General features: G+C 37.0%; 1 protein-coding gene across 1 annotated transcript; it reads left to right on the top strand.

The window, feature by feature from the left end:
- The first annotated feature begins 19 nt into the window (after positions 1-19).
- Positions 20-27,354, top strand: C15H11orf58 (chromosome 15 C11orf58 homolog). Its single transcript, XM_055548485.1, has 5 exons — positions 20-290; positions 8,870-8,953; positions 23,897-23,957; positions 25,468-25,577; positions 26,288-27,354. Exons 1-5 carry the CDS (start codon positions 228-230, stop codon positions 26,513-26,515), a joined length of 546 nt encoding a protein of 181 aa, XP_055404460.1. The 5' UTR covers positions 20-227; the 3' UTR covers positions 26,516-27,354.
- The last annotated feature ends 646 nt before the right edge of the window (positions 27,355-28,000 follow it).

Below are 28,000 nucleotides of genomic sequence, written 5' to 3'. Positions count from 1 at the left end.
CCTTTGTTCAGGCGGTATGTTGTGAACCAGGAAACTACAACTCCCAGAGTGCGCCAAGGTAGCGAGCGCCCGCGGCAGTGACGATTGTGGCGGACAAGGCCCGAAGGGACTCTGCCTTGTGGAGTGGCGCTGCTGCTTGGGCCGGTGGCAGACTGCAGGCTGCTGGCGTCGCGGCTGAGGAGAACGGGCGAGTGGGTTCGACCTTTCCCGTTGTGGTGTCCGCAACGATGAGTGCTGCCAGGGAGTCCCATCCTCACGGGGTGAAGCGTTCAGCCTCCCCAGACGACGATGTAAATAACAATGGCGGAGTGGTGGCGGGTTGAGGCCTACCCAAGATTGGGATAGGCGGGGAAGGGTGGATGAAGACGGAGGAAGCGCTTGAGGTGACCCGAATGGGGAGGGCCGCGGGGAGGACCCAGAAGAATGGGAAATGTACTCTTTTCTTAATTAGGCTTGAACTGTTTGTACAGTTCTACTCGCTAAAAGCCAGAGACCTGCATGGGAAGGGGAATCGAGGAAGGAAATTCTGAATGGTCGAGAAGTGAAAGAGCTTAGTCAGGTGTAAGTGTTTCCCCATTTTGGGGCTGTTGAAGCTTCTTTATGGATGTTTCTACTAGGAAATGTTAAGATCCTGCTGGTTTTAGGCTTAAAGTCCTCCTGTGATAGTCGAGATGTTCGTGTAAATTTGGACAGATTTTCTGGCCGGGATTAATTTTGCAACGTAATGGTAACAGTTAAAATTAACTGTACTATTAAGAGTACACCAGGAAAGTCCTGAACGGAAGAACTGTACCGGGAGAAGTGGCGCACAGTGCTGAGGCCTGAGACGTTGAGATGTAGAATCCAGTTTTGATGTCAAGTACTGCTCTTCTCCCTCCCCCCACAGTTGTCAGTTTAAGTAGCAGGCCATTCATTCCTTGAAGTAAACTATTAAATATTTACTGCTGTGCCAGATGTTGGGAGTTCAAAGATGAATAACTATGGTGTTTATCCTGGGCCTTTTGTGTATTTGTACTAGTTCCTAGCGCGGTGTCATGGACACTGCAGTAACCAGTAAACGTAAAACTAGGTCCCTCATACAATGGATGAATGCCATGGAAACGTAGACGGGGAAATTGGGGAGCGGGGGAAGGTGGAGAGGTTATTGATAAGGATGATGAAGGGAGGATAACTAGTTTACTTTCGATTACTTAAAGCGCTGTCAATTTCTGATTGTGTAGACGTCTTTGTTTTCTGAAGTGCGGTTCAGTGCCTTTGGTAATATTTTACTTTGCGAAACGTAAAAGACTCATTGAACTCTGTTGGTGCGTCAGTTGTAATAAATGAGATGACGTTAAGACCCATCCCTCATTAGGTAAATGGTGGAGTTAGGTCCAGAATAGTAAGGCTCTTTACGGAAATTGATTTTAGCTCTGCAGAAAGATAAGTAATCAGTAAAGATATAGTGAGATTTATTCGTGCCCACGGTTCCTCCCTATAACTGGCTTTGAGATATTTTCTTGTTAATATGGTAAGCCAGTTCTTATCAGGATTTTATCTAGGCTTTTTGAGTAACCTGAGTGCCGTTTTAAAAACCATTACGCTGTTTTCCTCCTGGTATTTAACTGTGACTTGATTGCTAGAATGTCAGGCATCTGTTTTGATAGGATCAAAGAAATAATCTTTTATTTTGACAGAAAACTCTTGGCGATATTAGGTAATTTAACAGAGTTAAAGTGATTAAATAATTAAATCTCTCCAGTTTTTGATGAGGTAAGGTTAAACTACATGACCTTTAAGACCTTTTCCAATCCTATAAGCATTCCTTTTAATAGAGATGGTTACAGTTGCAGTTCAAAATTAGGTCCTCGGACCTTAACACATTATCTATAAATTTTGCTAATGCGTGCTGCAGTTCATGGGGTCGTAAAGTGTCAGACACGACTGAGTCGAATTCCATATTTTAGTGCTATACAGTAGTAACTTGTCCCTTGACAGTGATTTTTGAGTCAGTTTCTTTAATATTTTTATTTTTGTTGGTAATTGGGGGTTATCTTTAAGTGCTTGTGTTTTTAATGTTTTAAGAATAAAACATATTTAAATTTTTAAAATACATGTCTAAGTTTAGAAAATAAAATGTAAGTGGTCAACAGTTTCTAATGTGCCTCTGCACTTAAAAATTATCAGTTTTCTTTGTCCACTCACCTCATGTTTATTGGGGGTAACAAATCATGGAATCCAACTCTAAGAAAATGCTGACAATTGTAGAAATAAATTCTAGGCGTTACGACAGTGTGTACTGAAGAGGAGGTAAATTGACTGCAGTTCTATAATAAGTGGATTAAGGATGAAACCAACTTAAAAATGGTTTCATTGGTTTGATTGGAGTGGAGAAATGAAAGCTGTCTTTTAGGAAGTAGGATGAATAGGGAGGTTGACTTTAGTAACTGGTGGAGAATCTCTAAGAATGTATGGGCACCCATGTGCTTTTCAGAGTACAGCACTTGAGCAAGGTACTTTTGACTGTATGGGAAGACCTGGAAAGAAGAACCGGAAGGACTTCATGATTTTTTTTTTAAATTAGAATTATAAATTGTAGATGATAGGGTTATTTATGTAAGGCATTGAAGATATTTGCTCTTTTATTAGGAAATTTTGGGAAGTTTTGCTTTTTTAGACAATTATTTAAAATTAATTCTACATATTTTATAACTGTAGTTCATAAACTACTTGTATATATCCTGTCTCATTTGATCATGTACAGAGTATGATGTGGAAAGAGCAGAGGATGGAAGCAAGTCATTTAGCCTCTTTGCCTCAGTGTCCTTATTTATTAAATGGACGCTTGAGAGAATATAAATAAAAAGTGATTTGTAAGTTGTGAAACACTATGCAGTTCTCAGGTGTTGGTATTCTTAAGACAGCCTTTCAAAAAGACTCTTAGGGCAGATGGAGAATTAAAACTTAAAAGTTAAATATCAGGTTCACAGAACAAGTGTTTAGTGAGAATCAGAACTTAAGCTTCACTAATACTTTGTTTTTTGTTTTGGGTTTCTTTTAGTTAACTATATTGAGCCAGAAATAGTTAAGAACTAACTAGTCTATGAAAAAATATGAGATGTCAGGTGGGAAGAAGTAAAGATTGGGAACTTAGATGGCCAGAATCAGAAGAGCATGCCACCAAAAGGAATTGAGAAGAACCATAAGTGGGTGTCCAATATGGGACACATATTTCAACTCTCAATGCCCAGGAAGGATGATCATCATTGTTTTGCTGCTGCTGCTGCGTCACTTTAGTCATGTCCGACTCTGTGTGACCCCAGAGACAGCAGCCCACCAGGCTCCTCTGTCCCTGGGATTCTCCAGGCAAGAACACTGGAGTGGGTTGCCATTTCCTTCTCCAATGCATGAAAGTGAAAAGTGAAAGTGAAGTCGCTCAGTCGTATCCGACTCTTAGCGACCCCATGGACTGCAGCCTACCAGACTCCTCCGCCCATGGGATTTTCCAGGCAAGAGTACTGGTCTTTTATGAATAATTTTCAGAAGAAAAGATTATAAAAGTAATTTTATTAAAAATTCTAATAACTTAAATTCTAGAATTTAACCATAACAAACCAAATTTTCTTGATTTTTTTCACCTTATGTATCTACGCATGCATACCCAAAATATTTAGCATTCTCTGAATATAGCTCCTTTGCTTTTCACTTCTCTTCTTTTCATAGCTATTTGTAAGGCCTCCTCAGACAGCCATTTTGCTTTTTTGCATTTCTTTTCTATGGGCATGGTCTTGATCCCTATCTCCTGTACAATGTCACAAACCTCCGTCCATAGTTGATAGGGCACTCAATCAGATCTAGTCCCTTAAATCTATTTCTCACTTCCACTGTATAATCATAAGGGATTTAATTTAGGTCATACCTGAATGGTCTAGTGGTTTTTCTTCAATTTAAGTCTGAATTTGGCAATAAGGAGTTCATGGTCTGAGTCACAGTCAGCTCCCGGTCTTGTTTTTGCTGACTGTATAGAGCTTCTCCATCTTTGGCTGCAAAGAATACAATCAGTCTGATTTCAGTGTTGACCATATGGTGATGTCCATGTGTAGAGTCTTCTCTTGTGTTGTTGGAAGAGGGTGTTTACTATGACCAGTGCGTTCTCTTGGCAAAACGCTATTAGCCTTTGCCCTGCTTCATTCCGTACTCCAAGGCCAAATGTGCCTGTTACTCCAGGTGTTTCTTGACTTCCTACTTTTGCATTCCAGTCCCCTATAATTAAAAGCACATCTTTTGGGGATGTTAGTTCTAAAAGGTCTTGTAGGTCTTCGTAGAACCGTTTAACTTCAGCTTCTTCAGCGTTACTGGTTGGGGCATAGGCTCGGATTACCATGATATTGAATGGTTTGCCTTGGAAACGAACAGAGATCATTCTGTCATTTTTGAGATTGCATCCAAGTACTGCATTTCAGACTCTCTTGTTGACCATGATGGCTACTCCATTTCTTCTAAGGGATTCCTGCCCCCAGTAGTAGATAAAATGGTCATCTGAGTTAAATTCACCCATTCCAGTCCATTTTAGTTCGCTGATTCCTAGAATATTGACGTTCACTCTTGCCATCTCCTGTTTGACCACTTCCAATTTGCTTTGATTCATGGATCTGACATTGCAGGTTCCTATGCAATATTGCTCTTTACAGCATCGGACCTTGCTTCTATCACCAGTCACATCCACAGCTGGGTATTCTTTTTGCTTTGGCTCCATCCCTTCATTCTTTCTGGAGTACTTTCTCCACTGATCTCCAGTACCATATTGGGCACCTACTGACCTGGGGAGTTCCTCTTCCAGTGTCCTATCATTTTGCCTTTTCATACTGTTCATGGGGTTCTCAAGGCAAGAATACTGAAGTGGTTTGCCATTCCCTTCTCCAGTGGACTACATTCTGTCAGACCTCTCCATCATGACCCTCCTGTCTTGGATGGCCCCACATGGCATGGCTTAGTTTCATTGAGTTAGACAAGGCTGTGGTCCGTGTGATCAGATTGGCTAGTTTTCTGTGATTATGGTTTCAGTGTGTCTGCCCGCTGATGTAGAGTTCCAAAGAATAGCAAAGATCTGAATGCATAGTTCCAAAGAATAGCAAGGAGAGATAAGAAAGCCTTCCTCAGCAATCAATGCAAAGAAATAGAGGAAAATAACAGAATGGGAAAGACTAGAGATCTCTTCAAGAAAATTAGAAATACCAAGGGAACATTTCATGCAAAGATGGACGCAATAAAGGACAGAAATGGTATGGACCTAACAGAAGCAGAAGATATTAAGAAGAGGTGGCAAGAATATACAGGAGAACTATACAAAAAGGAGCTTCATGGCCTAGATAATCACAATGATGTGATCACTCACCTAGAGCCAAACATCCTGGAATGTGAAGTCAAGTGGGCCTTAGAAAGCATCACTACAAACAAAGCTAGTGGAGGTGATGGAATTCCAGTTGAGCTATTTCAAATCCTGAAAGATGATGCTGTGAAAGTGCTGCACTCAATATGCCAGCAAATTTGGAAAACTCAGCAGTGGCCACAGGACTGGAAAAGGGCAGTTTTCATTCCAATCCCAAAGAAAGGCAATGCCAAAGAAATGCTCAAACTACCGCACAATTGCACTCATCTCACACACTACTAAAGTAATGCTCAAAATTCTCCAAGCCAGGCTTCAACAATACGTGAACCGTGAACTTCCAGATGTTCAAGCTGGTTTTAGAAAAGGCAGAGGAACCAGAGATCAAATTGCCAACATTCGCTGGATCATGGAAAAAGAGAGTTCCAGAAAAACATGTATTTTTGCTTTATTGACTATGCCAAAGCCTTTGACTGTGTGGATGACAATAAACTGTGGAAAATTCTAAAAGAGATGGGAATACCAGACCACCTGACCTGCCTCTTGAGAAACCTATATGCAGGTCAGGAAGCAACAGTTAGAACTGGACATGGAACAATAGACTGTTTCCAAATAGGAAAACGGGTATGTCAAGGCTGTATATTGTCACCCTGCTTATTTAGCTTATATGCAGAGTACATCATGAGAAACGCTGGGCTGGAAGAAGCACAAGCTGGAATCAAGATTGCCGGGAGAAATAATCAATAACCTCAGATACACAGATGACACCACCCTTATGGCAGAAAGTGAAGAGGAACTAAAAATTTTGCCTCTTGAGGAAAGTGAAAGAGGAGAGGGGGAAAAGTTGGCTTAAAGCTCAACATTCAGAAAACGAAGATCATGGCATCTGGTCCCATCACTTCGTGGGAAATAGATGGGAAAAACAGTGGAAACAGTGTCAGACTTTATTTTTGGGGGGCTCCAGAATCACTGCAGATGGTGACTGCAGCCATGAAATTAAAAGATGCTTACTCCTTGGAAGGAAAGTTATGACCAACCTAGATAGTATTTTAAAAAGCAGAGATATTACTTTGCCAACAAAGGTCCATCTAGTCAAGGCCTATGGTTTTTCCAGTGGTCATGTATGGATGTGAGAGTTGGACTGTGAAGAAAGCTGAGCGCCGAAGAATTGATGCTTTTGAACTGTGGTGTTGGAGAAGACTCTTGCGAGTCCCTTGGACTGCAAGGAGATTCAACCAGTCCATCCTAAAGGAGACCAGTCCTGGGTGTTCATTGGAAGGACTGATGCTGAGGCTGAAACTCCAATACTTTGGCCACCTCATGCGAAGAGTTTACTCATTGGAAAAGACCCTGATGCTGGGAGGGATTGGGGGCAGGAGGAGGAGACGACAGAGGATGAGATGGCTGGATGGCAGCACTGACTCGATGGACATGAGTTTGAGTGAACTTGGGAGTTGGTGATGGACAGGGAGGCCTGGCGTGCTACGATTCATCGGGTCGCAAAGAGTTGGACATGACTGAGTGACTGAACTGAACTGAATATAGCTAACCGCTTATCAGTTGTCATGTGTGAAACTGAAACATAAAATCAGATCTATTTATAATAGATCTTAGCTTTATCTTTATTCTTGCATTTGCATCATCAAAAAAGAAACCTGAAATTTTTTGAAACGCTTTCATTTCTCATAGTTTTGTGTAGAAAGCGGGGTTCCCTTCTTTGCTCTATAATTACACAGCATTTTCATTTTTAGATTATAAAGTCAACTGAAATGATCAGTGAATGCTTTCATTTCTGTATTCCTTCTAGTCACTAGCCCTTAATGTTTGTCCACTTACAAACTATATCAAATAAGTTTCGGTGTACAAATATCATAAAAGAGGAAATTAAATTGTTACATATCTCTCTAGAAAAAATGGGATGGTCCAGGCTGTTGTTGCAGTAATGCAAGATGAAGCCTGTTGAATGGCTTTCTAGATGAAAGTATCATATTTCTTTTTTTGTCTTTTTTCTTTGTCTTGCGTTGACTTCCAGGTTGGAGAAAAATTCTCTCTCTCATTGCCTTCTGGGTTGGGGAAATCTACTATTTCATCATCCAAAAACTCATAGTTTTAGATTTTTGCAGTTGTTTGCCATTATCGTTAGAGTGTGTACCCTACTTCTCATTTTGCATTCATATGCTGCTGCTGCTGCTGCTAAGTCGCTTCAGTTGTGTCCGACTCTGTGCGAGCTCATAGACGGCAGCCCACCAGGCTCCCCCGTCCCTGGGATTCTCTAGGCAAGAACACTGGAGTGGGTTGCCATTTCCTTCTCCAGTGCATAAAAGTGAAAAGTGAAAAGTGAAAGTGAAGTCGCTCAGTCGTGTCCGACTCTTAGCAACCGCGTGGACTGCAGCCTACTAGGCTCCTTCATCCATGGGATTTTCTGGGCAAGAGTACTGGAGTGGGTTGCCATTGCCTTCTCCGATTCATCTTCTAATTCATGTAATAGTTGTGAAATACCTCCTGTCCGTCTAGGTTTTTTTACTCAGTTGCCATTATGGGTAGAAATGTAAAATTTTCAACTGTGTCCAAAGAAAGCTAAAGCATACAACAGAGAGGTGATGTCTTCTTGAAAGATGATGCAATTCTTTGGACAACACAATGGGATAACTTTTCTTATTATTTTAGTCATTTTTAGCATAATTGGGAATGATTAATGAATTATAATGAAATAATTCTTACATTTGTTTCAAGTTGTAGGGGAAAATATTGCTAGGATTCCATAATATTTGTTAGATTTATATAAAGGTTCAATAGACCCATTTGATAATTACAAGATAGGATGAGTTTTGTTCTATTCTTTAAAAAAAAAAAAAAATAGTAAACATTCCCTGTTCTTTGGAAGACCTTAAAGAATAAAAGTCCTAACATACCAGTCCTTAGAAGTAACAGAAACTGTTCAAAAAAGAAACTAAAAGTGGGTCTAATTGACTTGAAGTTATACTGTTCTTTAGAATATTACTATAGCCAGTTTTTAACTTCAGTTAACAGCTGTGGCAGCCTTCTAGGTTCAAAGTATTAGGTACCCTTGGGTCCTGTAAGGCTCTAAGTAGCTCTCACAGTGTGGTCAACATCATCAGCATGTCTTAAGAATTTGTTGGAAGTGCAATAAATCCTTGAGCTCCACCCCAGATGTATTAAATCTGAAATTCCTGAGGTACAGCCCAGCAGTCTGTGTTTTAACCAACCCTCTAGGTAATTCTTATAGGTGTAAACTTTTGAAACCCAGATCTCTGGCTTCAAAAGAATTAAAGGAGTTTGCCTTATGGTAACAGAAAAGAAGTATTTTTTAAATCGAATATAATACATGTGGTTAACTTCCTAATCAAGAATGAGTCTAGTTTATAGTGAAAACTGATGGGAGTGGGAGGGAGGAAGAAACTTGGGATTTACTAGTAGACTCTCTAAGTTTTCTTAATATTTATTATTACACAGGAAAGATTAACTGGTCTATTTCTTTTCCAGCTTGGATCTAGCAATTGGGAGGCAGCAGACTTAGGTAATGAAGAAAGAAAGCAAAAGTTCTTGAGACTTATGGGAGCAGGAAAGGTAAGCATCAGACAGAATACATTTTTATCTTTTCTGTGAAAATAATGCCCTTTTTGTGTATGTTAAGTGAGAAAGAATGAATACACTCGGATTCCATTTTACTTTACATTTTAAGGTCTGCCTGATTACTTTAGTTTTTTGTAACCGTAACTGACCTAATTAAGCTGCTTCTAGGATTCTCTGTACCACTGGGTGATAGTGTTTAGAGATATATAGCCAAAAAAAAATTGGTTTGAGTAGACTCCTGTGGAAGAAAGAAAAGGCAAAAGTTGTGATTTGCCATCTGTTAGCCTAATAATTTGATACTTCGGGGCAGACCATTTGGTAGATCTTACAAAGAATAATCTTTCATATTTTATAGCTTGTCCAGCTCTTTAAGTAGTGGCCAAGGGAATAGCCTTTATCAAAAACTTGAATTCTGTCCTTTGCCTTTGTTTTTTTTATTCATATGAGAATCCATTCATGCATTTTACCAGTGACTATTGACTGTCTAATACATGCCAAGCACTGTCCTAGGTCCTGGAGGAGCAGGGTGGGATCACACAGATCAGTAACACATGTTTGGAGTCATCATCTGCTGGAGGATACCAGATAATGACAATATAGAATTATAATTACTATGGAAGAGCTATGCACATGCTGTGAAATCAGCAGACAAGGGACGCTAACTCCTGTTTAGCAGCACAAGAAAGCTTCCCAGAAATAGAATTGATCTGAATCTGAGAGGATTAAGAGTTAGCCAGACTAGAACAGTGGAGTTGGGCATATGGAAAGATCATGTAAGATGTTAGGACCTATACAAAGGAAGCATTTGTATAATACTACATTAGTCCAGATTTCCAATAATTTGTTATTTGTCATAGAAAGTAGTCTGAAGTTTCTCTTGGTTCATGTAAATAGATTTTCTAAGGATATATAAAGTAATAGTTTAGGAAGTATACTCAATCTAGTAGAATTAAATTTCTTTAAGTACCTTGAAATAACATCCTAACATAAAATATATGAAATTTAACCACCAGTGGTCAGTTATATCTCAGTAAAACAGGAGGGGGCAAGTAAGGTGGAGGAGAGATTGAACAATTAAAAAAAAAAAGAAAAAATTTGGCTACTGATAAATGGGTATAGCATACATTAAATTCTTTGATAGCAAAGATTATAACTGATCTTTTAGTCACAGGGTGCTATCATCTTAGAATAACTTGGTGCCATTGTATATATTCAAATCTTGTTACATATTTTCTGCAATCTAAAGGAGCCATCTGCTTAATTATTGATTTGCTTTTGTGCTAATAATATGTAGGGCAATAAGCATTAATGCTTGAAGCTTTTCAGGAGTATCATCTGGGTATGGAGAATGTGGCATGATTTCACAATAGGATGATTTGTTATCTATATCTTCACACTTGATTGGTTAAGATTGCTTTGCAGAGTCAAATTTTAATGAACAGTTTTGTTGTTATTGTTGAGTTGTTAAGTCGTGTCTGACTCTTGTGCAACCCCATGGCCTGTAGCCCCCCAGGCTTCTTTGTCCATGGGATTTTGCAGGCAAGAATACTGGAGTGGGTTACCATTCCCTTCTCCAGGGGATCTTCCTGATCTAGGGATTGAACCCAAGTCTCTTGAAAGGGCAGGCAAACTCTTTACCACTGAGCTACTAATTTTAGTGAACAATATTTTTTTCAGTTGGTAATTTTTTTTAATTGAAGTATAGTTGATGTACAGTTTTGTATTAGTTTCATATATACAGCAGAGTGATTCAGTTATGCATCTATGTCTGTTTTTCAGATTCTTTTTCATTATAGTTTATTACAAGATCCTGAATATAGTTCCCTGTGCTATATATGTATAGTAGGACCTTATTGTTTGTCTATTTTATATATAAGAGTTTATGTCTAAAATTCCAGATTTGTCCCTCTCACCCATCTTGCCCTTTGGTAACCATAAGTTTGTTTTCTATGTCTGTAAGTCTGGTTTCTGTTTTGTAAATAAGTTCATTGTATATTTTTTTAGATTTTACATGTGATATAATATTTGTTTTTGTCTGACTTCATTTATTATGATATATCTAGATCCATCCATGTTGCTGCGAATGGCATTATTCATTCTTTCTTTTATTGCTGAGCAGTATTCTATTGTGTGTGTGTGTGTGTGTGTGTGTGTGTGTGTATACATATATAATTCCATTATATATGTATATATGTATACACACCACATCTTCTTTATCCATTCACCTAAATGATGGACATTTAGGTTGCTTCCATGACTTGGCTATTGTAAATGCTGCTGCTATGAACATTGGGGTGTTTATATCTTTTTGAGGTAGTTGTCTTTGTATATATGCCCAGGAATGGGATTTATGAATCATATGGTAACTATTTCTGGTTTTTTAAGGAATGTCCATACTGTTCTCCATTTACATTCCTACCAACACCATAGGAGGGATCCTTTTTCTCTTCATCCCCTCCAGCAGTGTGAGGACCCCCTTGCTGGAGTCCAGCTCCAGCAGCCAGGGATTCAACCTGAAGAGATGAACAGTGTCTGCGATGAGACAGCCTCTCAGTTTTCTTGGACTGCCTATTTATTTCAAGTTTAAGATTTTATTTTATACTTTTAGAAAAGCATTAGGTCAGAGGTTTGACATTTTCAGTTCCCCCTCACCCAGATTTATTTTGTCCATAAATCATTATTGCTCTTCAAACAGAGTTCCTGCTTCAGTGATACTCTGGGAATCAGCCTTACCATCTATTATCTACGTCTTCTAATGTGTCGTATAGTTAACTTGTGATTACATTGTAACTCATGCTACATTCCTCAGTTTACTACTTATCTTCCTAAATCCTGTTTGCCCCTAACATCCTGAGCTTGCTATCTCTTAAAAAGGCTATAGTGTCTCTAAAAATTCCTAACTTCTATAAGGTATAGTAAAATATGCTAACTTTACAACATTCCTTAAATCTTTAACTTCTATTTTAATTATTTCTAAGCCCTAAATTCAGTAAACTCCTTTGCCATAAACAGTTTCCTCACAAATAGGCTTCAGATAGCAATCCCTCCCGTGGCCTCAAGCTGTGGCCTATGTGCTCATCCTGGAACACTCTTTTGTAAAAGTCCTTAAACAAATGTCAATGATTAACTTTATGAATTATTCTCTGAGCAATGCTGCAGAAGGCTTTGTGCCTTCTCATGCTCCTCTCAAGAACAATAAGCACCTTAATATTCCTTTTCAGTCAACTCAGCCGAGGAGAGGAAAAAACAAGTCAGAATTACAAGGCCTAACTCCTTCATCCCGGGTCCATGCCTGCAGAATGAGGAGAGGGGGCTGGGGCAGTGTCTCCATTTTGTCAGTAATGCCTAACACAGCTCCCGACACCTCCTTGTAATTTTGATTGGAGTTTCTGTAGTTGAGCATTGTTTCATGTGTCTTTTGGCCATCTGTATGTCTTGGAGAAATGTCTGTTTAGATCTTCTGCCTGTATTTTGATTGGGTCAGGATTTTCTTTTGATATTGACCTATAGGAGCTATTTGTACATTTTGGAAATTAATGTGTTGGTAGTCTCATCATTTGCAAACATTTTCTCCCATTCCATAGATTGTTTTTTCATTTTGCTTATGGTTTCCTTTGCTGTGCAAAAGCTTTTAAGTTCAAGTTTTTTTAGGTCCCATTTGTTTATTTTTGTTTTATTTCCATTACTCTAAGAGACAGGTGAAATAAATAGTGCTGCAATTTACTTGTATCTTTAATCCTGTTCAAGTTTATATTTGAATACAGTGTTAGAGAATGTTCTAATTTCATTCATATACATGTAGCTGTCCAGTTTTCCAAGCACCACTTATTGAAGAGACTGTTTCTCTGTTGTATATTCTTACCTCTTTTATCATAGATTAATTGACTATAAGTATATGGGATTATTCCTGGGCTTTTGATCCTGTTCCTTTGATCTTTTTTGATCAATGTTTTTGTGCCAGTTCCATACAGTTTTGATTACTGTAACTGTGTAGAATAGTCTGAAATGAGGGTGTGATTCCTCTGACTATTCTTCCTCAAAATTGTTTTGGCTCTTTGGGGCCACAGAAATTTTAAAATTATTTGTTCTAGTTCTTTGAAAAATGCCATTGGTGATTTGATAGGGATTGCATTAAATTGATAGATAGCTTTGGGAAGTATGGTCACTAACAATATGGATTCTTCCAATTCAAGAATACTTTCCATCTGTTTCTGTTGTCTTCAGTTTCTTCTGTTAGCATCTTTTAGGCTTCTCAATACAGTTCTTTTGCTTGTTTGGGTAGGTTTATTCCTTGGTATTTTATTGTTTCTGATGTGATGGTAAGTGGAATTGTTTTCTTAATTTCTCTTTCTGATAGTTCATTGTAAATGTATAGAAATGCAGCCAATTTCTATATATTAATTTTGTAGTCTGCAACTTTACCCAGTTCATTGATGAACTCTAGTAGTTTTCTGCTGGTGTCCTTAGGATTTCCTATATATGGTATCATATTATCTGCAAACAGTGACAGTTTTACTTCTTCCTTTCTAATTTGGATTCCTTTTATTTCTTTTTATTGATAGCTGTGGCTAGGATTCCCAATACTATGCTGAATAAAAGTGGCAAAAGTGGGTATCCTTGTCTTGTTCCTGATGTTAGGGGGAATGATTTCAAGTTTTCACCTTTGAGTGTCATGTTAGCTGTAGGTTTGTCATATATGGCCTTTATTATGTTGAGGCAGATTCCCTCTGTGCCCACTTTCTGAAGAGTTTTTATCATAAATGTATGTTGAGTTTTAGCAAAAGTTTTTTGTTCATCTACTGAGATTTTCAGTTGGAAAAAAATGCACAACATAACAGTTGAGAATTATTTTATTCAGCAGATTTTCTGAGTACTTAACCCCAGAAGGCAGCCTCTCAGATTGCTCTGAGCAACTGCTCCAAAGAGGTAAGGGAGGAGCCAGCTTTGCAGCAAAAACCAGATTAGTTGGAATGTCAAAAGATTACTGTTAACTAGGGAAAATCCGATATGTTAAGTTAGTGAATTTAACACTTCATAGGGAAGGTACAAGAGTCTGGACTCATTGAAATCATTCTTTTGATAGGCATCTTAAGTGTTTAGGGCCAGTATCCTGCTTTTCTACATTCTGAATCTCTACCGGGAGCAAAGTGGTGAATGCCGTGGCTGCTAGGTTGATGGCTATAGTGCCCTTTGTTTACTGACATGGCTACATTTTTCATTCATAGTTCTTTCCTCTTGATTGAAATTCAACCAACATTTGAGAGGCCCTTTGTGACCAATTTTGTCCAACAGTGCTAGGGAGTCTCGTGTGAGTGTGAGATTAACTGTCTTAAGACCTTTGCCATCATTAGTTTTTTGGAGACCTGGTTACACATTGGGTAATGCAAGAGACAATCTTATAAACTAGACAAGATAATTAATATAGTTGGTAACATTAATAACTTTGCCATCATTAATTTTTTGGAGACCTGGTTAAACATTGGGTAATAAAATAGATAATCTTATAAACTAGACAGGATAATTAATATAGTTGGTAACATTAATAAGGTCATAGTATGGCAGAGAAAGACAGAGTAAAATTAATGTTTTATTTTTGTTTATAAAGGAATACTTGATCAACGTGTAGATCATGGAATAATAAGGAAAAGTTTTTCTGGAAAACAAAGACGAAAAGCTAGTATGTTCCCCCCAAAAGTCATAGTTATATATTTATTATTTCATTCAGTCCCACGTAATGCCTATTGATTTAGATGCAGTCATCAGGTTTTACATGAGAGTTTTGTCATTTCTTACATGAATCAGTGATATGATCTAAAAGTTACCAGAAACTTATATTTTTTTAAAAAGTTCTTTTTATGAATCTTCTTGAAGATCTTCATTTTATAAAAGCATTAGAGTAAAACAATGGCTGTTCATAAATGACAGGACTTAAAATGGCATGGTTAAAGAACTGACTACAATGTAGTTGACAAGGAACTTGGGTATTTCTGTGAACATAAAACATTTTAAGACAATAAGTAGAATTATAATGATAACATTATACCACAGCATCTCAGATTTTTAGTAATTTCATGTAAATTTTGGAATATCTATTAATGGCATCCATACAATATAACATAAGGTCCATCTCTAATTACATGACAATGCTTCTCAAGTAATTTAACATACCTGATAAGCCTAATTAGTTTGACATTGCTCGCTGAGGAGGTCCCTTTGAAGCATCCCAGAGTTAGTAGGAGCTCAGGAGAACTTTAGAGTTTGATGTTTGGGAAGTCTGTCCATACTGTCAATACTTGATCAAATAGGATCATAGGTCATTCTGAAACAGTACTTAAACACAGTGACAAAAGATTTCAAAGCAAATGTAGATCACCTACCGGCAAAGAAACTCACATAATCTGTTGTCAAAAGCAGTTTTCTAAGAAAACTTTATTCTTTCAACAGAGAAAAGAAACAAATCCAGTCATGTACCAGCCTATTTTTAATTGCAAAATCCATTTATGTAATTCAATCTAATTTTAGTCAGTCCTGACCACGTACAAAATTCTTTTCTCAAAGTTCCTTTCCCACAAACCTTCCATCACATATTATTTTGTCTCTTTTCTCATCTACAACTAACCACTTCTAGGAAAGAGTTACGTTCTTTTCTCTTATCAAAATGCAAATCTAATCCTCAGACATTCTTTTGTTCTTAATACACATCTTACTTTTCTAGCATACTGGACTGTTTTTCTTTATTATTTGTAGTAGCTTTAATTTTGTATTAAAAACTTTTCTAGTGAATACTAAGAAGTAAGCAATTATGAACTGTCTTTTACGTAGCATTCTGTATATTGGTGAACATAAATACCAATTTTTATAAACTTTCATCTCAGTTCTGTCAACTTTAACACCTTTGACTCTAGTTTTTATTAGGACTCAGTCAGCAAGTCTTAGTCTTACAGGGAGTCCTAGAGGCTTTCCTTTCTTTCATCCTCCAACCATTTTATCAATTTGTATAAAAGTCTCTGGGGTCCTCAGTGAGGGGTTGAGCCAAGTGACTCAGGCCCTTTTCTCAGTCTTTGAAGCTGATAAATTGGCCCATTTCCTCAAGTAATTATTGATCAGGATCTCAGTGCAATTTTCTCGCACCCTTTAAATACATATATGTATATGTATATATATATATATGTAAATAAAACAGAGGTAAATAGAGCAGACCTGCTTTTGAGGTCTTTTATTGTTGGGGACCAGTACTTTGGGGCAAGGATCCCTTTGACACATTGAACCTTAGGTAATGTTGTTTGAGAATCTTTTGTTTTAATCCCTTTGACATATTTATCCCATTTAAAATAATCATTTATCTAAACATTTCTTTATCCATTTGGGATAAGTTCCTTTAAAATTTTTACCTTGTTGGGAAATAGTCTCTAGACTTTCCCTTTGGTTTTTTTCTTATTTTTCCATTAATCAACCTAATTAATATTAATTATTCTAATGCTTTTATCGGCATCTGTAAGATCCATTAAGCGGAAGCAGAAACCAAAATAAGATTTCCCAAACTAGTTTTTTGGGTTTGTTAAACTAAGGGTGTTCTTAGAGTTAACCATTATATACTGTTTTTTCGCCATCTTTTAATTTTTTTTCCCATAGGTATCAAGAAAACACGTATTTATAATGTTGTTTAGTCACTGAGTGATGTCTGGCCCTTTTGCAACCCCATGGACTGTAGCCTGCCAAGCTCCTTAGTCCACAAGATTTCCAAGGCAAGAATACAGGAGTGGATTGGCATTTCCTTCTTCAGGGGATCTTTCCAACCCAGGGATCAAACCCACATCTCCTGCATTGGCAGGTGGATTCTTTACCACTGAGCCACCAGAGAATCCTGTTTATAATAAGAGCTCTCTAAAAATTTAGATATTTAGAAGTTTCTCCAATTTAAAGGATCGATCATCTGGTTGTTAGTGAGATGTATCTTAATAGTGACTTAAACTGATAACACAAGAGGGTTCTCCACAAGAGAGTGTGAATGATGCCACCTAAACAGATCCAGAAAGTTTATTCTCAGAAATAAGTCTAAGAAAGTAAAGGCCTTCACTAAACAAGCTGATGCAGTGTATGTTAAGAATGCAAAAAGCCCCTGTGAGTTGGTAAATTCAGACAAAAAACTGCTCAGAATCTCAGTCTATTTGACTGGCTGCTAAATGTGCACCATATGTGTACCTTTTGGATGACAGAGACCAAGTGCTCAAAACACACACACACCTAAAGAAAAGGCCTGATGATCAGGTAAAACATTTATATCTCAAAGACACAGAAGAAAAAATGAATGAAAATCCCCCTAGAAGGGCTTTTGTTTTTTAACATCAGAATTCGGGTTTTTTTCAAGCTGACTTTTTCTAACTTAAGTGCATATACAATAAACGAGTTCCATTTAGTTGTTTTCAGGGCAAGACTCCTTAATTTACTTGCAGGTATAAGTTCTGTATGTACATGAATCTGGCTGTAGTATTAGTTGGAGGTTGGCTTTCTGACACTCCTCGTTTCTCTGAGTGAGTCTGTTTCCTATTTTAAAGTTGAATTTCTCTCAAATTTACTACTGCACTTTTATCCCAACAGATTCTTATCAAGGTAGCCAATTTGAGGAAAACATCAATCAGGTCAGCCTCTTAACCCAACCATTCAGCCAAGACCGCTTAGTATGTTTTCAGTTGAGTAAATCCCAATGTCTTTCTATTGAGTTCCCCAGTGTCTTTCAGGTAGGGGGCACTTTCTCTCAGGGTCTTTCATCTGGGCTCCCTTAGTACCTTTCAACTAGGGGGAGCCACTCTCTTTCAACTGGGGAGCCAGGTACCAGTTAGATACCACCAAATATAACTCATCATCATCAGGAACCGGGAGAGACTCACCCAAAGACACTCACTCATCCAAATTCGTCTGCACTCTGTGAGGAGACAGATGAGCACAATAGGCCTCTATTGGTATCAAGGCCTCAGTTCCTCATAGCATTCAGACAAAAGAGGGGCATCTTCTCTGTGTCCTTCATGGTCACCAAAACTGTCCACTGGAAAAAATACACAACCTAAAAGTTGAGAATTATGTTTTATTTGGCAGATTTTCTGTGGACTTAAGTCACCCTCTCATATTGCTCTGAATTACTGCTCCAAAGAGGTAAGGGATATATAGACATTTTTGCAACAAAAACTATAGATAGTCGAAACATCAAAAGATTACTGTTCATTAAAGAAACTAAGGAAAACCAGACATGTCAAGTTAATGAATTTAATGCTTTTCAGGGAAGATTTAATGGGAAGATATGAGTTTGGACTCGCTGAAATCACTCCTCTGATACGCACCTTAGATACCTAGGGCCAGTATCCTGCTTTTCTCCATCCCAAATCCCCTCAGGGTGCACAACGGGGGGTGGCTGCTGATTTGATGGCCAAAGTATCCTTTATTTTTTGGTGTGGCAGGCCACATCTTTCATTCACAAGAGGATCGTGTAGTTTTTTATTCTTCAATTAATGTGGCATATCACACTGATTGATTTGTAGATACTGAAAAATCCATGCATTGTTGGGGTAAATCCTGTTTGATCATGTTGCCTGATCTTTGTAGTGTATTATTGTATTCAGTTTGCTAGTATTTTGTTGATGCTTTTTGCGTCTATGTTCATCAGTGATACTGGCCAGAAATTTTCTGTTTGTGTGTTATCTTTGTCTGGTTTTGGTATCAGGGTAATGGCTTCACAGAATGACTTTGGGAAATTTCCCTCCTCTTTAATCTTTTGGAAGAGTTTGAGAAGGAGCGGAATAAGTTCTTTGATGTTTATTAGAATTCCTCAGAAGCCATCAGTTCCTGGATTTTTGTTTGTAGTGAGTTTTTTAAGTTACAGATTCTATTTCACTTCCAGTGTCCAGTCTGTTGAAATTTTTATGTTTCTCCTTGATTCAATTTTGGTGTGTTGTATGTTTCTAGAAACTTGTCCATTTTTTCTGGGTTGTCCAGTTTGTTGGTATATAATTGTTGATAGTATTCTCTTAAGGTTTTTTGGTATTTCTGCAATATTAGTTGTTACTTCTACTGTTTCATTTCTTATTTTATTTGGGTCGTCTCTTTTCTTCTTGGTGAGCCTGGCCAGAGGTTTGTTGATTCTGTTTACCCTTTCAAATATACCCAGCTCTTGGTTGATTTTTATTTTTCCCCCATTTTTAAAAAGCCTCTATTTTCTCTTTGAAAGTGAAAAAGTGAAATTATTAGTCTCAGTCATGTCTGTCTCTTTGCAACCCCATGGACTGCAGCCCACCAGGCTCCTCTGCCCATGGAATTCTCTAGGCAAGAAAACTGGAGTGGGTAGCCATTCCCTTCTCCAGGGGACCTTCCCAGTCCAGGGATTGAACCTGGGTCTTATTGAAAGGACTTCCCTGGTGGCTCAGATGGTAAAGCGTCTGCCTACAATGAGGGAGACCCAGGTTCAATCCCTGGGTCAGGAAGATCCTCTAGAGAAGGAAATGGCAACCCACTCCAGTACTCTTGCCTGGAAAATCCCATGGACAGAGGAGCATAGTAGGCTCCTACTGTCCACGGGGTTGCAAAGAATCAGACACGACTGAGCGACTTCACTCTCTCTTATTGCATTGCAAGCAGATTCTTTACCATCTGAAGGACCAGGGAAGCCCTGTTCCCTCTTTCATCTTTTATTATTTACCCTCTTCTTTTGACTTCGGGTTTTGTTTTTCTAAATATTTTAGGTGGTAGGTTAACTTACTTGAGATTTATCTTTTTAAGGAAGGCCTATATTGCTATCAACTTCTTACTTAGGACTGCTTTTGCTGTATCCCACAGATTTTGTATGGCCATGTTTTCATTTGCTTTAAGATATTTTAAAATTTTCTCTTTGATCTCATCATTGACACCTTGCTTTTTTTAATACCATGTTGTTTAGTCCCCATATAATTGTTTTTTCCTTGTTTCTCTTTCTGTCATTGATTTCTAGTTTCATGCCATTGTGGTCAGAAAAGACCCTTGAAATAATTTTTATCCTCTTAAATTAGTTAAGGCTTGTTCTGTTTCCTAGTATGTCATCTATCCCAGAGAATGATCCATGTTCACTTGGAAAGAATGTGTATTCTGATTTTTTGGATGTTATGGCCTATCAATTGAGTCTTAACTGTTGTGTTGTGTTATTTAGGATCTGTTGCACTGATTTTGTGTAAGATCTGTCCACTGATATTAAAGTCTCCTATTGTATTCCCATCAGTTCTTCCCTATGTCTGTTAGTATTTTATTTTTATTCATTTATGTGCTCCTATATTGGGTGTGTATATGTTAACAACTGTAATAGCCTTTTCTTGTATTGATCCTGTTATTATTTTGTAGTATCCTTTGTCTTTATGGACTTTGTCTTAAAGTCTGTTTTTTCTGATATGGGTATTGCTACCCCCGCTTTCTTGTCATTTCTATTTCCATGAAATATCTTTTCCATCCTCTCAATTTCAAATCTGTGTGTCCTTCACCCTAAAGAGTCTCTTGTAGGCAGCATTATGGTAGTATCCTCTTGGTTTAGTCCAATCTGTACTCTCGATTGTATTTTAGTACATTTGTATTTAAGGTAGTTGTTGATAGATATTTGTTGCCATTTCAGTGTTGCCATTTCAAACCTTCTTTTCCAGTTGAGAATGTATTTCTCTTTGTTCCTTTCTTTTTGTTCCTCCTGTTGTGCTTTGATAGTTTTTTTTGTGTTACGTTTGAGTTCTCTTGTTTTTTTGGTTTTTGTGAATTTGTTGTATGTTTTTGTTTTGTAGTTACCCTGTTTTTCAAGGTTTTTTAAAAATAAAATTTCTTATAGCAAAAATTACATATTTCAGATTTATTAGTGAAAAAACTAAACAAACAATTTGGACAAGTACCTTAATATTTATGGGTTTAAACATTTTCATACTTAAGAAATGTGAAAATGTTTTCTGCCAGGTTACACGCCAAATCTCATATGAGGAAAGAAATGTACTAGGTTAATTACATTTACATTGATTGTACCCTCGGCTTGAGTTTTTAAGAAAATACTGTGAACACTGCCAGTCTGAAGCAGCCTCAACTTGTTGCCTAGGACAGAGTTAAGGATATAAATATGAGTATTGTTAGTCTTGCCTATTTTTCAAATGGTTTTAACCCATTATTCTATCTCATTGCTTTGGACTGGTAGTCATAGGTTCAAGCACATTCCAGTAAGAATCTACATTTTCTAACTTCTCTCCCCCATATTTTATGATTTTGATGTCTGTCTTCTTTTATATCTCCTGTTAAATAAGCCTTTTGCTATTCATCTTAATTATCATTGCTTTCACAAAAATTTTTTTTAAAACTATGGTACTGGCTTACTTAAGTGATTTGTTTTCTGATTGTGATTTTCTCTTTCCTATAGGTTTTTGCTGCATTTCTATTTAGAGAAGATCTTTAAATATTTCTTTTAGAATAGGTTTTGTATTGCTGTATTCTTTTAGTTTTTGCTTGTCTGCAAAATTCTTTCTCTTCTTCTAAATAACAGTCTTGCTGTGTAGAGTATCCTAGGTTGTAGGATTTTTAGGACTTTGAATTTGTCTTGCCGCTCCCTTCTGTCCTGCAGCATTTCTGTAGAGAAGTCAGCTGATAGACTTATGAGGTTTTCCTTGTAAGTAAACTCTCTTGACTGCGCCACACAGCGTGTGGGATCCTAGTTCTCTGACCAGGAATCAAACCCTGGCCCCCTGCAGTGGAAGTATGGAATCCTATCCACTGGGCTGCCAGGGAACTCCTACTTGCTGCCTTTAGAATTCCCACTTTAACTCTGGCCATTTTAATTATAATGTCACAGTATAGGTCTGTTGGGTTCATCTTGTTTGGTACTCTGTTGTGTTTCTTGTACCTGGATATCTGTTTCCTTTTGGTTTGGGGAGTTCTCAGCTATCATTTCTTCAAATGCATTTTCAGTCCCCTTTTCTGTTTCTTCTGGGATCTCTGTTACATGTAGATTGACTCGCTCTGTTTTATACCACAGATCTCATATATTGCTTTCATTTTTTTTTTTTTTTTTTCACTTGTCGTTTTGCCTGCTGTTCTGATTGGGTGATTTCCATTATTCTGTCTTCCAAATCATTTATTTATTCTTCTGCATTGTTTAGCTCTCTGTTTATTGCCTTTAGCTCAGGTTTTGTTGCAGTAGGTTCTTTCTAATTTTAATTGGCTTCTCTTTATAGTTTCTAGTTATAATGATCTGCATTTTTGTTGATAGCCTTTTTTAACTCCTTTATTATTTTTCTCATCTTTTTGAACTCGGGGTCTAGTATACTGGAGAGAGGTTTCATTGCACGTCCAGGGGATTTCTCTTGTTTTAATTGGGAGCAATTCCTGGCTTCTTCATTTTACTTATGTTTCTCTATAATTTTAGGAGAAACAGTTTTTTGCTATGGTCTTAAAGGGTTGTTTTTATGTGGAAATATCCCTGTATAGCCCATGAGTCTAATATTTTTGGTGTGAAGGCTGTTTTTAGTATGAATAATTGCTGCATCTTTCTTCAGTGTATGCTTGCTGTCATTACCTTGTTGTAGGGGTTATAATTGGTGTTCAGGATGTAATCTGGCCTCAGGTGATGTGAGTTTCTGTGATTCCTTTAATCTGGCCTCAGGTGGTCTCTTGGAGAGCATCTTTGCTTCCTTTAATCTAGAATGAGGAATGCTAACATCTTACATTTGTTTATGGGGTTTAGTTCTGTAAAGAACTCAGAGATTCTGTTATTTGTATTTCTCGAGGTGGAACTGAGACCCTGCCCAAAGGCTACACTGTTGTTTCTTGACTGCTCCTCACTCTGCATCCCCTCCCTTCTCTGTTTAGCCTCTATTTGAATCTGCCCTTTGGAACTCAAGGAAGGTCACGGAGGCTGGAGTCTCTTCCCTACAAGCAAGAAATGAGGGACACAGAAAGGTTTCTGTGCCCAGGAGCCCCACAGGCTCCTGTTTGGTTTCAAAACTCAGTATAAACCATAAAGAATGGATTGGAACTGATAAATTGAGACTAATTATGTAAGCTAATGAGTTGGTAACTTTGAGTTAGATTTATCTTTATGTTGTATAGAACTAGATTGTTTTAAATTCTGTGCTTTTTCATAGTGTGAAAGAGTGTTTTTTGTAGTCAGAAGTAACAAGCTAGCTGTTTGTGGTCTGTTGCTAAGTAGTAATGATTCTTATTTTTTATATTTCTATCATTTTGTTCATTATCTTTATTTAGCTAAATAATCTGATTTGCTTTTTCTTCATGATATATACCTGAGACATAGTTCAGTTCAGTTCAGTTGCTCAGTCGTGTCCGACTCTTTGCGACTCCATGAATCGCAGCACGCCAGGCCTCCCTGTCCATCACCAACTCCCGGAGTTCACCCAGACTCACGTCCATCGAGTCAGTGATGCCATCCAGCCATCTCATCCTCTGTCATCCCCTTCTCCTGCCCCCAATCCCTTCCAGCATCAGAGTCTTTTCCAGTGAGTCAACTCTTCGCATGAGGTGGCCAAAGTACTGGAGTTTCAGCTTTAGCTTCATTCCTTCCAAAGAAATCCCAGGGCTGATCTCCTTCAGAATGGACTGGTTGGATCTCCTTGCAGTCCAAGGCACTCTCAAGAGTCTTCTCCAGCACCACAGTTCAAAAGCATCAAAACCTGAGACATGTTTAAATGTAAAAAATGTTTAAATTGATCCAATTTTCTAGTTATCTGTCTGTCTTGTTTAAAACCTACATACTTTCTATCCCCATCCTCTGCTTGGTTTATTGTAATGACACTGCCTTCAGACATAACTATAATTTACTTATTGATTTTGTTTCCCCTCCCCATCCCTATCCATGCAAGAAAGTAAGTTCAGCATCAGGCACATGGGCAATAATTATGTTAAATCTGTGGTTTCAAATTCTAATACATTTCCTTCCTCTTACAGAAAGAACATACTGGTCGTCTTGTTATAGGAGATCACAAATCCACATCTCACTTCCGCACAGGTAAGAAGGTAAAATATAATTGAAGTGGAGGTGCTAAAGTTGGAATGCGAAATACTTGCATATATTTTGGGATATTCTAACTTCTGTGTATAATTGTTGATTAGTTCTGATGAGTAACATGTTGGAAATAGATGTTGTATATGTAAACATGTTACATACATCATGTAACAGTATATACTCTGATGAAGGATTTGAAAGAGTTTACATTAATATGATATTCTAACCAAGAAACTGACTTGTTTCTGTTTTCATTTTTAATTGTAGTGAGGTTTTATGCCTCATCTTGCCAATTGTAGTTTCCAGAGTTTACATATATTTTGTATACTATTTACTATACAGTGTTAATAGTTGGCATATTGTACTGGTTTTTAGTTTATTCACTAAGTTTTGCTCTGAGATCTTTGAAGAGCATAAACTCATTGGAAAACCTGAAAAAATGAATTTTTCTTTTAATTTGGGGGGGGATTTAAATTAAAAACTGAAAATGAATTAGAATTTGGATTTGAATTCAGTCTGCTGAAAAATTTTCTCCCATTTAATATTGACCCTGATCTTGGACATTATTAATAATAGGGCACAATACCCCATATACATTTAAGAAAACCTTTACTTACATCATTTAAATTAACTTTATACTGACCTAGATTATGTAGCATATTTTAGAAATTAATAGGCATTTTATTTTTCTGGTGTTGAACAATTACTTCAAATTAATCTGCATTGCTACAAAAGGCTAAAGCGTCTGAACTTCGGCAGAATGAAATGTATTTAACTGTTGCACTTATTCTTTTAAAATATGAAGTTATATTCTTGTATTTACAAATTAAAAGGCCATGTACAGAAAGCTCCAGTGGTATTGGTAATATTTTAGTCCTTGGGTGGTAAGTTTATAGATGGTTGTTTAATATTCCGCTTCATAACTTACATGCAACAGAGTATATGTTAAAAGTATATTTATATGTCACCTGATATATTGGTTCAGTACAGTGATACGCAAAGAAAGGCATATGAAGAGCCAATTCCAAGGTCATTTTATTTAGCCATTTTCTGAACAGAATTATGTGCCTTTTCATTATTTGTGTTCAAAGACAGAAGCTGTTGTTTGTTGGAGGTGTTTTTCTATGACTAGGACGAAACTTTCACTTTCAGGAGAACCATTATTAGACTATATTAACTAAAACATGATACCCAAAGTTCTTAGTAATTAATATTTACAGTATCTAAACTTCAGGCAATTCTGAGAATTCCTTATCTGGTTTAAATTATTACATGGAAAAAATTTTCATCTTTAATAAAACAGCTTCTAGTTTGAGTAGTTACTAAAGAAGTAAGTTATTTTATCTGTTAGGTAAACTACGTATGGTATATAAACCCAGTCACAAAATTCACTGTAAAATTACTCAGAGAAATCAGCCCTAAATATAATAGCATCTGTATTATGGGTTTTTTGTGTAATCAAATATTTTTATTAATTTGACTGAAACATAATCAAAGTACACTGGACATACAGGGGAAGAAGACAAGAAAATTAATGAAGAACTGGAGTCTCAATATCAACAAAGTATGGACAGTAAATTATCAGGAAGATATCGACGACATTGTGGACTTGGCTTCAGTGAGGTAGTAATTAACATATTTTCATTAAGTGGAAAGATAATTCCAATTTGATATCACTTATTTCTGTTAAATTACTATAGCAACCAAGAATCCTATGTAGAAACCTCTCTTTATATAGTTACTTAAAATATTTTTATATGCCAAACCAGGTCTTTGTAGATAATGAGAAGAGATACTGAGAGTTTTTGAAATGTTTTTTGATACTAACTTAATGTACATTCTGCTTAGAGAACCATTAGGGCACATTTTAGGTAGGCATGGACAATGTACTCACAAGTTAGATGAAATATTTCATGTAAATACTCATTAGGAGAGTTTTCTGTTGTTTCCTGTGTCACCTCGTTCCATATAACTACTGGTTCATTACTCCAAAATAATGTAATATGCAAAACTGTTTTCAGCATTCCCATGAATCAGTGGTTAACTTGCCTTATTCTTAAAAAAAGTATTGTTTCCATCAGGAAGACAATGTTAATTTCAAACTAGGGAGGGAAGGAAAGGTGGTGGTGGTCTTCAGAGCCCTTTCTTAAGCAAAAATCCTACTCAAGTGCCAGTTTATGAAACAGCTGGAGACGCCTGAGCCCTCAGCTCTTGCCTAGGCAGCCTCTGTTCTTAAACTGTTGATTTAATGGCTAGGGAGTGAGACAAAAATGAGGGTCTGCTCCAGTTTTTGTACTGGATACTTTTAACAGGCTGTTGGTTGATGTTTGTAGGTAGATGATCATGATGGGGAAGGTGATGTGGCTGGAGATGACGATGATGATGATTCGCCTGATCCTGAAAGTCCAGATGACTCTGAAAGTGATTCAGAGTCAGAGAAGGAAGAATCTACTGAAGAGCTCCAAGCTGCTGAGCACCCTGATGAAGTGGAGGATTCCAAAAACAAAAAAGATGCAAAAAGCAACTATAAGATGATGTTTGTTAAATCCAGTGGCTCATAACTCCCAAACACTTAGTCTTTGTATTAAAAGTAAGCCTTATTGTTATAATGCACAGTGGAGGACTGCTTATAGAGCACAGACCTTTGTATTATAATTTTTAAAAAGGCCCTTTTAAATAATTACAAAGAGTGTTTGCTTTCAGATGCCATGGGTTACACTTTTATGGGCATGACTATAACCATTTTTGTAAAGAGTAAGAGTTGTATAAAATAAGAAATAAATACAATACTCAACTTCTTTTCATGTTAGCATCATCAACAATCTCTAATATCACCTTTTTACCCCTTCAGATAAAGTTATAGGGGAAACAGTATTTTTTGTGTGGTAGCTGTTTATCTTTTTTTGTTTCTTCATGTTTTTCTTTTATAAAAGTTTTATCTGGTACTGTGATGTGTTCATGGGAAATAGTCTTTTATTATACTTTCTCATAGTAGAACTATTCATCATGGATATTTCTGCTGCCAATAACAATCTAAATTAATTCTGGCAAAAGATTTGGAACTTAGTTTACTCTTACTGATTCAGCTCTACTCTTTTGGACCAAAGCAACATGAGAGCAAATACTTTTCACACCTGTTAGGTTGGGGTTGCAGTTGTCATGTATTTGGAATGCTATGATCCCAAGCAGTCTTTATATAATTTGAATGATATTGTATGTTAGTTTTTTTTTTTTAATATAAAATTGGCCAATTTTTACAGAAGAAAATTTTTCTCTGATCATTTGGTCCTATCTATTTAGGAATATGTAAAATGGAACTTTTTTTTTTTTTTTAAGGTAATATGTGACCAAAGTTAATTTCCTTCCTAATGCTTAAATAAAGAGAAAGCAGTTTCCCATATTTGGTTGTAATACCTTTATCCTCATTATCTAAAAATGAGGAACAGGCTTATTGAACAAGAATCTGAAACCAAATTCTCTTCATTTTATCCCAGTGCTGTTATCTTACAAAAAGGAGTATTGCTTTGATTTTATCACTACTTCTGTTGGAGTAAGAATAGTATCTGACTACTATTATGTGGTTAATTTGTACAGCAGGTTAACACAAACTGCATTATGGGCTAGTCAATGATGTTTGAGTAATTAATTGGATTCAAAATCTTCATGTTTCTAAGTGATGTGTTCAAAGGCTTGAGTTAAACCTATTTGTTTGCTGAACTGTTATACGTCTAGATGCTTAAGTATGTTAATGTGTTGGATTTTTTTTTTTAGTTCCTGTGTCATTTTGAAATCTAGAATGTGTTCAAGGAATGTAGCAACTAGAACAGGTGATTTTTGGATTATGCAGTCCATCCTGAAATTTTTTTTAGATTTCACACCCCCAACATTTTTTTTTCTTATTTCTCACATTGTTTTATAATAGGTGTTACCCTATATAGTAAAATACTGAGTCAGTGGGTAGTAAACAGAATGTACAACATTTAACAAATAGCATTTGGTTTAAACAAGTTTGGCTTTGTTCAGATTTCAGTTTGGCCATTGATTTT

Source organism: Bubalus kerabau, chromosome 15, assembly GCF_029407905.1.
Source record: "Bubalus kerabau isolate K-KA32 ecotype Philippines breed swamp buffalo chromosome 15, PCC_UOA_SB_1v2, whole genome shotgun sequence".
Classification (NCBI taxonomy): Eukaryota; Metazoa; Chordata; class Mammalia; order Artiodactyla; family Bovidae; genus Bubalus; species Bubalus kerabau.
Note: the sequence above shows the minus strand (reverse complement) of the source record. Positions and strands in the feature narration are given on the sequence as shown.